This window comes from Cynoglossus semilaevis, chromosome Z (genome assembly GCF_000523025.1).
Source record: "Cynoglossus semilaevis isolate Cse_v1.0 chromosome Z, Cse_v1.0, whole genome shotgun sequence".
NCBI lineage: Eukaryota > Metazoa > Chordata > Actinopteri > Pleuronectiformes > Cynoglossidae > Cynoglossus > Cynoglossus semilaevis.
In genome coordinates this window covers 5,089,442-5,100,529 of record NC_024328.1, presented here as the reverse complement: position 1 = coordinate 5,100,529, position 11,088 = coordinate 5,089,442, and the positions used below count along the sequence as shown (strand labels likewise).

The 11,088-nt window shown below is 40.1% G+C and overlaps 1 protein-coding gene across 1 annotated transcript; it reads right to left on the bottom strand.

Moving 5' to 3' along the window:
• Window positions 1–899: 899 nt before the first annotated feature.
• On the bottom strand, window positions 900–6,780 carry slc25a25a (solute carrier family 25 member 25a). Its single transcript, XM_008335890.2, has 10 exons — window positions 6,516–6,780; window positions 5,474–5,597; window positions 5,293–5,380; window positions 5,099–5,210; window positions 4,170–4,328; window positions 3,209–3,361; window positions 3,011–3,118; window positions 2,752–2,919; window positions 2,324–2,474; window positions 900–2,138 (listed from the first exon to the last, which is right to left on the bottom strand). Exons 1-10 carry the CDS (start codon window positions 6,675–6,677, stop codon window positions 1,954–1,956), a joined length of 1,410 nt encoding a protein of 469 aa, XP_008334112.1. The 5' UTR covers window positions 6,678–6,780; the 3' UTR covers window positions 900–1,953.
• Between the last annotated feature and the right edge of the window lie 4,308 nt (window positions 6,781–11,088).

The window sequence follows — 11,088 nt, the reverse complement described above, 5'->3', positions numbered from 1 at the left end:
CTGTTGGAAGGACAGAAGACTTCAAGGTGGAGGTGGGACTACATCAAGGTTCGGTCCTGAGCCCCTTCTTGTCAGACAGGAGTCACTATGGACTATGATGTTTGCAGATTACATGATGTGATCTGTAGTGAGAGTAGGCAGCAGCTAGAAGAGAACCTAGAGAGATGGAGGTTTGCACTAGAAAGAAGAATGAAGGTCAGTCGTAGCAAGACAGAGTACATGTGTGTAAACAAAAGGCAGAACAGTGAAATAGTGAGGTTACAAGGAGCAGAGGTGGTGAAGGTGCAGGAGTTTAGGTACTTAGGATCAACTGTTCAACTGAAGAGAGGTGAAGAATAGAGTACAGGCAGGATGGAACAGCTGGAGAAAAGTGTCAGGAGTGATCTGTGACAGAAGAGTGTCAGCTAAGGTGAAGGGAAAGGTTTACAGAACGGTGGTGAGACCAGCCATGATGTATGGTTTAGAGACAGTAGCAATAGGCAGAAGAAGGACGGAGGTGGAGCTGGAGGTGGCAGAGTTAGATATTCTCTTTAGGAGTGACAAGAATGGACAGGATCAGGAATGAGGTCATTAGAGAGACAACACAGACAGGAAGGTTTGGAGAAAAAGCTAGAGAAGCCAGATTGAGATGGTTTGGACATGTACAGAGGAGGGACAGTGGATACATTGGTAGAAGAATGTTAGAGATGGAGCTACCAGGTAGGAGACAAAGAGGAAGGCCAAAGAGGAGATATATGGATGCAGTGAAGGAGAACATGCAGATAGTTGGAGTCAGAGTAGAAGATGCAGAGAACAGAGAGAGATGGAAATCAGTGATTTGCTGTGACAACCCCTGAAAAAGGGACAAAGCCGAAAGAAAGAAAAGACTTCATTCTGTAAAAATGAACACAATACAGGGATATGTAAAAAGAATTTTGCATTTATTTGCAATAAAATGGTCTTTTAAAATATAAAAACATACAATCAAAATATGAACACCTGCACTGAAACATTTGTTTACAGAGAGGCTGTTCTGGCTTTAATTAAAGTGCGTATTGATATTCAGTAGTATTTACCCCCATTTCGCCTTAAAGTATAAACAATGTAATACAAAACTAAAAAAATATTGTACGTCCCTGAACCGTAACTTTGACATTTGTTATAATTTACTGTTAAGCAAACATGAACAGATGGCCATAATGAATAGCTGTCAAACAGACGAGTACCATATCCAAACCCACCGTGTTCTTCTTTTCAATCTATAAATGACATTTGTCTTTAATGCTGCCATCTTATGATCAATTCCCACACAGCAGTTTTAAAAGGACATTTCAGTTGTACAAATGGCTCTCTAGACAAGCAGCAGCATACTTTAAAAAATAAATCAGATTTTTTAAGAAAATAAAATAATAAATAGAAGGATGGAAATAAATACTCAGACATTTCCGTAATCAGTCCATATGTGTCAGACATCGACAGGAGTCAACCTCGTATGTGCAGTGTCATTTCTTATGAACTATTAGTTCATATATTAATATTAGATTAATATATGATATATATATATATATATATATATATATATTAATTCATATATATATATATATATAAAACTATTAGTTCACAATCAGACAACACTTTTTTGGTCCACGATTCATAATTACATCAAATGAATCCTTTCAAAAGCACAAATAGCAGCAGCATGGGCAGTGAGGGAGAATCCCACTCCAGATAAACCTGAGCTCACAGAGTCAAGATCCTCCAGTTCTACCTTTAACAATGTCCCGCTAACATTCACAGAATGAGACGGTCACACAAACCCAGAGAGGAGCTGAAAATAAGAGCAGGACCCTGTGATTCCTGTGTATCAGATGAAGGGTGAGTAATGGGGTGTCAGAAGAGGGGTTACCCTCCCACACGCAAGGGTCACAACAAACATTTGAAGGTTTTGAGGTCAGTGGGGTTGGGCATCTTTCTTCAGTGTGAGGTAACTCCTAGCTGTGTCTTCAGCTGCTCATAGACCACATAACTGATGCTGACAGCAGGGATTACCTTCAGGAAGTTTGGGGCAAGGCCTCTGTAGAGGCCTGTTGGACCCTCGGTCTGCAGGATTTGCCTGAAGAGACTGGACATGGTCATCTGCTGGCTCCCTTCTATTGCAGCTAAAAAAAAAAATAAATAAAAATGACATTTAAAAAAAAAAAAAAATCTCCTGCAAATTGTAAACTCTGCTTTTAAGAAATTAACTTAGAAATGGTAGTAAATAAACAACCAAGCTTAAAAAAAAAAAAAAAAAAAAAAAAATTCTTGATCAACTGGTCTGAGCAGGTCTCAACAGCAATCTCACCTTGTGCTTGCATGCGGGTTCGGATGAGAGCCAGAGGGTAACTGGCCAGTTGACCACATGTGCTGGAGATTGTGCCACAGGCCAAGAAGACAAGGACCCCTGGGTCAGTAGTGTTGGCTCTGTAGTGTTGCAGGTATCTGTTCTTCAAAGTCTGATGGAGGAAAGTACAGCATGAGGAAATGATTTTGCAATTTTTGGTTTTTGTCACTTGATCAGGCTGTATGTTGTAAGCGAGTGTGAAATCTCTGATTCAACTTCCTTGTGTTACATTTTTAGAAAGAACACCTACAACTTTTGTTTTTTGTAAAATGTGTCCTTTATAGTAATAGAAGAAAAATCACAATTTTGGCATTTCATGGAATTCTTGTACTAATTTATTTTCTGAGTTTTCAGTGTCAAACGGTCACACAGTCTATTTAAATTCTAACCTCATATACAGCCAGATCAATGCCTGCATATGGAATGATGCCAAGCATGTTTGGAACACAGCCCTTGTAAAAGGCTCCCAGTCCTTCTTGTCGGAAGATCTGTTTGGCACAGTCAGATATTCCAGAGTACTGTCCAGTTTTTCTTAAAGCTAGGCGAGTTTTTAGCACCTGGAGAGAAAGACAGAATAAAACATTTGGGTTTTCCATTAACTGGCATTTAAGTTGTTTCAAACTCTCATTTTAAGGTTGTGACAATCACCTCCATAGGGTAGATGGTGCTTTGGGCGATCACTCCTGCCAAAGAGCCTGCAACAAATCGCTCCAAAATGCTGAGTGTTTCTTTCTTACTGCTAATTAAGCATTTGATCTGGAGAAACCAAAAGACAGTTCATTTTACTACAATCAGAAGTTAGAGTCTTTTGAAATCCTTTATGATAAATGTGACACATTCTTTTACCTTTTCATATGTCATGAACTTCAGGGCAGACTCAGGAGCAATTTTGATGATGTTTACTCCATTTCCTCTCCACAGAGACCTCAACCCTCCTTCCGTGATCATCTGCATTAGTCCACTCATGATACACATGTTGTTAGTTCTGGATCCATAAACCTATGACACATGAATCATACATTAATGTTCAACATCTGTTTAACACTTATTAATCAAACACCACCAGTAACTCAACCTTTTCATCACAACTTTCTTCTAGACTAACTGACATATTTTCTATTTCATGGGCAACTGTCACATATAAATGCTGGCTTTGCATACATTGCGCATAGGATCTGCCTTAGCAGATCTTACACAATTCAACTTTGTGCCAAGACTAGTACATGTTTGACCCAAACAGAAGAACTGGGTTAAGTTACTCAAGCAGCAAGTAATAGAACAGGACGTATGAGATTACAAATCAGTGTGGGTCAAAGTCACCACACCGATTCCAAAGTCGAATTTCAACACAGCCAGTGACGTAGACCAGAGTAGATGACATAGATCCAGGTGACATTTAGTCAATGGAAATTGTAAAGATAACACAACCAGGGAGTGGTGGGAAGTTAAGGGATTTCACTGGCTGCTGCTGTGGGCCTGGACTCTGACCTCTCTGTCATACGCATGTGTTCTATTACTCATTACCAAGCAATCTAGTGTAACAGCTGCAAAATGTGTTTTTTTTTTAAATAATAATAAAAAAAAAAAACACATTGTATATCCAAATTTTTCCAGGTCTAAAACAATGTACAAGGACTTTGTGTGCAGTCAATATTTTGTGGTTATGCTACAGTTTTTATGAACAGGATCAATTCCTTAATCTTATTGTCTCTACAAATATCTTTTACCACAATCTATCCATGTCATTTCATTTCTGTTTTGGGAATATCCCTGAATTACTTTATTAACACAAGAATCCAAGTCTTACCTGCATCATAACTTTGAGTCTGTCCAGAGGAGCTGTGCAAGTTCTGGAAACAGCTCCAGCTCCACCTCCTGCCACCAGGTGCCTCCACCACATCCCTGTCTGCTTTTCCTCAGTAGTGAAATCATCAGGAATCATCAGGTTCTCGCCTACATCAAATATCTAACAGCAAGAGACACAGGAGTGTAATGTACATTTTGTGTGAATTCATAAATGAAAGAGCAAAAAATATAATGGGAAAAATGTCCAAGTCAAAAATTATAAAAAAAAATTTAATATTTCTTTTTGGTAGTGCTTTGTAGTACAGAGTCATAGCTTTTATCTTTTTCGTCAGAAGAGTCTATATTCAGGACAGCAACAGTTATAATACAAAGCACTAGTGTTATACATGGGGCAAAGAGTCTCTGGGTTTAAAATTAAACACCATCACAACGGTCCAACATCTTGAGTGTCAATGGCTTGGTTGCATATCTTGTGACCTACAGGAGAACCCAAGCTCTGCTCTGGACTCTCTGGACTGCAGAGACTTTTGTGCTGGTTTGAGCGCAAGCTCATTAGAGGATATGGCAGTTAAATTAATTTAGTACGATCTCCTAAGGGAGCCACGCTAAATAACTTACTCTGCCTGCTGTAGTCATTTACATAACAGCTGGACAAAGCAGAAAAACCTTCAGTCAATCTCTGAAGACTAGATACAGCCAACAACTTTCAGTGACTGCTGCACAGCTATGAGATACAATCTTTCTTAGGCAACCTGTTTTCTAACCTCTAGTGGCTGTGAGAAAAGGCCCAGTGCACTTTGAATAGTCCCAGTTACAGCAGAACTCTATCACATTTTGTGATAACATATCAAATCTAAGAAAACAACTTTCAAGACCCCATTAGTTATAGCTGGACTGGATTTGTCCACCTAGATTTTATTGTAAACTCACCGTGGAGCGTTTCCAGTACAGTATGATCTCAGGAATGCTCTCGGTCTTCTCTACCACAGCATAGCTGCTCCAGTCTTTGCTGTCGATTGTTATCAAACCATTTTTATCCATGCTGTGAAGAAAACAAGAGAATCATTGTGACACTTTAAAAACAAATTAAAAGTTATCCACTCGACTAGAATGACTAGTATTACCTTTTAAGAGCTTTAGTTGCATGCTGCAGGGAAATGTGGACACCCAGATCATGGAGAGACTGCATAAATTCTTTTGGGTCTATGTGGCCTTAAAAAGGAAACAAAGGAAGACGTTACTCACATGCTGAATTACATTTATTGAGTCCGAGACAAAGCAGAAACTAAAACTGCTGCCACATACTTGCATTCCTGTCAACACTATTCACTACAAGTTTCAGGTCCTTCTCGTGGTCCTGCAGATAGTGAACAAACTCTTCAAAGTCCAGCTGTCCTTCTGGATCGTTTTCTAGTATTGAAGAGCCTTTCTGCAAAAAAGAAAAAAGAAAAAGAAAAATAGTGCATTACAATCCAGGACCATCATGCACATCCTAAAGCATGTGTACAAAACTACATATTTAAGCACATGTGCCATCTCCCTTTAATAAAATTGGTATACTTTGTGCCGACCAGGGATGAACTTGAACATGATCTTCAAGATTCAAAACGGTCCCCCTGGCTTGAATTTCATGACACCAATGGACAGTCCTGTGACCCATTTTTCTTTGTGTAGTGTTTCCACGTTGTAACCCGATGAAGTAATACCCCATCTTTGAAAATACCCCCAGGGCAATCTTCCAGCTTACTGAAACCTCATAAAAATGAACCTTAATGGCTGATACTTGACCCACTGGACACATGGCAGTCATGCAGTACAAAGTGTGGATCTGCACTGACTACAACTCTGTATTTCTGCAATTCCTGAACCAAGCAGCTAATTTTCGATATATCGAGCAGCTGCTTGAAATAATTAACACAGGTGTGATCAGTGTCTAATCTACAGCTCGATCAGAAGTCCTGCGCTTTTTCAGCAAAAAAAAGATCCAAAACGCCAAAGTCCTTACTACAGCGGGGTTATCTAAATTACACACAGTCTGGCTGAATGGGCGGGCTGGAGGGGGGCACATAGTTTGACCTTCGGCTGTTGAAGACTGCGACCAGTTGATTAAACCTGTCAACTCTGGTGTGCTACTGCTGGGTTGGAACAAAAACCTGCAGCCACAGCGGCCCTTGGTGCAATAGTTTGGGCACACCGGCTTGTGGCCTACCACACAGCTACGTGTGGTACGCTCTAGCTGTTGCTAATGCTACCTTTTCCGGTGACCAAACAATGAATTACATATGAACTTGAATGGTTACAATTCAATTCATTTAGGAACTATTTTAAATAATAATATTCCACCAACCTTTCTCCATCTCTGGTAGGTAGAAAACTCCTGAGACGGCAGCAGGACACTCAGTGTCTGAAAGACTGATTTGAGCTCGGTCGGGAGACCGTTCGACTCGAAACATTCCACCTCCACTGGGTCTGAGTTGGATACAGGCACATAAAGGACAAGGCCAAGCATGGTGGACGACTTCGTTTTAAAAAAATATACTAAATAAATAAATAATAAATATAGCACAAATTAAAAGCTTCGCTACGCCTCCGAAAGCACTGCTGTGAAATGCCGGTAAATGGATACCGGCTTTTAAAGTACTCCATGCTCCGCCCTCTTACTGGAATAGCTGAACATAACTGGATGTTCCTGCTGCCCTGCTGACGTCATTTACTACTGACTAATCACAGGGGACTTTAAGTGGTGGGCTCGACTCAACCGAGCCCTTTATTGACGTAACGGTAAAAAAGCCGTATAAAACGATCATATTCCCAGACAAAGTATGCACTTTCTTAATATGCAGCAAATGAAGGACAGATAATTAAAACGTTTTAAAGAAAATAAATGCTTATTAAGATTGGAACATAGTCAAAGTAAGACTGAAAAGGTCATGCAAGTTATTATGGTGTCTCAAAAAGCAGGCTACACAGATTTGGATAGTCTTGGGAAAAAAAGCTATTAGCCAGAGGAACATTTGAAATAGTCACTAATTCACTTTTGTAGTTTATTTTTTATTTTTTTGTAATGTTCAATCATAATATTTCACATTTTTATATAAAAATTCAAAATCTGAATAACTCAATGTTTGATAAACATGTTGTCAACAAATCAACATGTAGATTTTTGTTTCACTTGAGTGTCTGTTTTGCCTTGGAGATTGCAGCCTTCAGCTATCGACACAGTCCCAAATCAATGAGTTGAAGTTACACGTGCGGCGGAGCTGCAGGTTGAATATACTGTGCTTTTCTAAATTGGGATACAGTGTACGAGTCAAGAATCCAAAAAAGGTTAGAGAGCAAAAGCAAGGGAGCAGAAATGCCTAAAACAGTCAGCTGATCTGAACACACGTGGACACTAACACAGACAGAAAAACAAACAGACAAAAACAAGGATTTACCTCAAAGGCAGTAATTACTGGGATCAACAGTCCATCCGAAAATCACAGATATCTTTGAAAGTTTGAGTGTGAGATAGTAACATATTAGATTTGTATTACTTTCCTCATACACCCAGTGTAACATTGTAAGAATAGTTAAAATTACATTAAGTGACAATTAGGCAGCAATATGTAAAAAATTAAACAAACGAAAGAAAACCCAGCTGTAACAATATTTGAACGTGTGGAAAAACAGCATGTTAGAAAACCTTCTCACTCTCCTAATGCACTTCGGGTTTACAGATGTGTACATGTAGGTGTGTTTTTGCGTGTCTGTGTGTGCGTATGTGTTTTTGTGGCCGTCATAACGCCAGTCTAAAGTTCATTTTGTGTGAACACAAACATGTTGTTTTTTGGTTCTGATGTCAGAGAGGAGAATTAAAGAAGATAACAATGACATCAAACAGCAGTAGAAACAGGTGAGAGGTAAAGAGACACAAAGGTAAAACTGTAACAGGATGATACTGATGGTTGTCTTTATCAAAATAAGCATCAGATTCACTGGAGGAGCTTGGTTATAGTATGTGAAGTGTTGTAAATAAGAAAAAAGCTGTGTCTTTTGTATAATTGAAACAATATTTTCTTCAACAATCATCTGCTGCTGACACATGTTTTAATACTGTTTGTACAAACCTATGGTTTGTTTCCTGAGGTGTCGCAGTTAATTATTTTGGACTACTTCTTAAGGCTCTCGGGGCTTTGACCGTCCTATCAAATTGCACCTGATCTTCAGTTTACTGCAGAGTTTTAAATGGGACGAAAGTCTGTAATCTTCAATTTGGTCTGGAGTTTTTCAGCAGTTTCCCAGTCTACTCCATGTTGATGTTGGAAAATAAATGAAGGACTGAGACCTAATTTGTTAATCGATCCACCTTCAACCCCATAATTCTCTTCAGAATAAAAGGAGCTGCAGCCAATTCCATATGTATTAAACAGGGGCGGAGTAAACCCAGTCACAGGGACATATAACAACAAACAACCTCTCAAAATTATATTCGTAGCTACGGTCAATTTCACTGAACCCAATCACTCATGTTTTGATGGTGGGATGAAAACGAAGCACAAACAAGGGAAGCATGCAAACTCAGATATACCCCTCTTTTTAAGGGAAGAAAACTTAACACCCTTCTACTGGCACACAATAAATATATACATAGTCACCGTCTTGTGGCGCTTTGGCCCAGATGCCTCTATCATTGGTGTGGAACCTCAGGGTTCAACTCCTGGGCAAGATCGAATCCCAGTTAGGGCAGTTGGTACTTTCCAGTGGACTCACCATCCACAGGAAGGTTTAGGGGGGTTGATACGGTGCAGTGTGATTTGGGTGGCTGTGGTAGCGACTGCCGGCCCCGCGACTCGGTAACAAATGTATTTTTTATCTTGTTCCATGTACACCACTACTAACTGTAGTCACCTTATTTTCCCTGCAGGCCACTTTAAATTTTGATATTTGTATCACCTTGTACATACTGTCTACCCTGCTATTACTTTTTTTTATCACCTTGTAAATACCATGTCTACCCTGCTGTTACTTTACTTTTAGTACTACATGTCTATCCTACTGCTGTAACAACTGAATTTCCCCCGTGCGGGATGAATCAAGTCTTATCGTATCTTATCTTATCTTATCTTAGTCTTCTTAATACACAATTCAACTCGAGTTCAACTATAGCCGCTAGAGGGCAACAGCGGACAATTAATTGTGCGTCTTCAACTGCACTTCAAAATGTTCAAAAAGTCATATGATAGTACAAGTACAAGTTACAGGGGAGACAGAGTTCAAAAGAATACAGAGGTCAAAGAAAGAGGAAATTGTTGATTTTCCAAAATGCAAGACAGAAACAAAAACATTGTGCAAAGACAACAAGAGCAACATATGTGAGAAGGTTGAGAAAAATTGTGAGAAATTGCGCTAGCCGCAAAATATGTACCGTCTGTGGGGTGGTTGTGAGTGGGGGGCGGGGAGATTTTGGATGGGGGTGTTGGGAGGTGTGTGTGTGTGTGTGTGTGTGTGTGGGGTTACAGGGTTATGATACTACCATCAGTTCCTGCTCTTGTCATGATGGCAGTCGTGACTGTTGTTCCCTGTGTTTCCCTGTTTCCCCTTGTTTTCCCCATCCTTGTGTTGTGTACTTGTCTCTGTCTGTGTTGTGGGTGTGGCACATTTCCCTGACTGTGCCTGGATAATCACTGAAGCACACCTGCCGTTCCTCAGCTCACCTGCCTGCCATCAACTCATCACTCTGACTGCATATAAACGCTGGCTTTTCTCCCACTCCTTGTCAGATCGTTTGTTCAGCCACCGTGGTAGTTAACGGCCTGATCGACTTCAACTATTGTTCTTTGTGCTTTCCATTGATTTATGGAATGATCTCTAACCACCGATCCTCTTGTGCTCAGGTCCACCTCCTGCTACCTGCTTGCCCGCTCTCCACCAGCCATCTCTGGACAGCCCGCACTCTGTGCCTCCTTCATCCGCTTCAACCACTGCTTCACCTCAGCCATTTCCTCCATCTCGTTATCGGACCCTCTCCTTCCCCTTTTTCTCCCATGGCAAAATAAATCCTCTTTTCTTACCAACTGTCGTCTTAGCCTGCATTTTGGGTCATTACCTGTGTAACCATGACAACTCTACCCAAGCTATTTTATTTTGTCTACAACCTGAAGACATGACATTACAACAGCCAAGACATTAAGGTCAGGAATAAATAATGCAGAAAATGGAACTAAAAGATTAAAAGCCAAAGTAGAGAAAACTATTACCAAATGAGAAATTGTTTGCAAGCAACAAAAGGCTGAAAACAAAAACTCAAGTGTGGAGAAACACTATGGGAAATTGCTTGAAAAATTAGAAAGGTGGATAACTCGGCTCCTACAGTGGAAAAGGGCTTTATATATGCAGCTCTGCTGAGACACAGCAGGTTACATCAGGCCACAGACACAACATCTTCAATCATTTCATCTAGGCCCCCTCCTTTCATTCTTCTGAAGATCATTCCTCCTTGTCCAAGTGTTTTGTATTGGAATTACAGGCTGTTCAAAAGTAGCAGGGTGCGTTATATCACAATTATTCTAATGAACCACAGGACAAAAGATCAAGATAAAACTCTTGAGAGACAGCAGAGATAACCCACAATCAGCAGCAGCATCAGTAGTGTCATCGTCATCATAATCTGCAGCAGCAGCATACTGAAGGTATGCTCAGAGGTTGAGGTTTCACCTGGACTTGGATAATTGTATGCTTATTTGCAGGGTTTGCATAATAACAGCTTTTGCGAGCATTCAGAGACATGTCAGCAAGGTTTCCACTGGATTAACCATCAAACAGAAAGCAACAAAACACTTCAGGTTTTCACGTCTCTGGGGTGCAGTTGTCTTCTGTTTTACTGACAATCTCTATCTCTTTGTTAGGGACAATATAATAAGGGGTGTATATATATATAT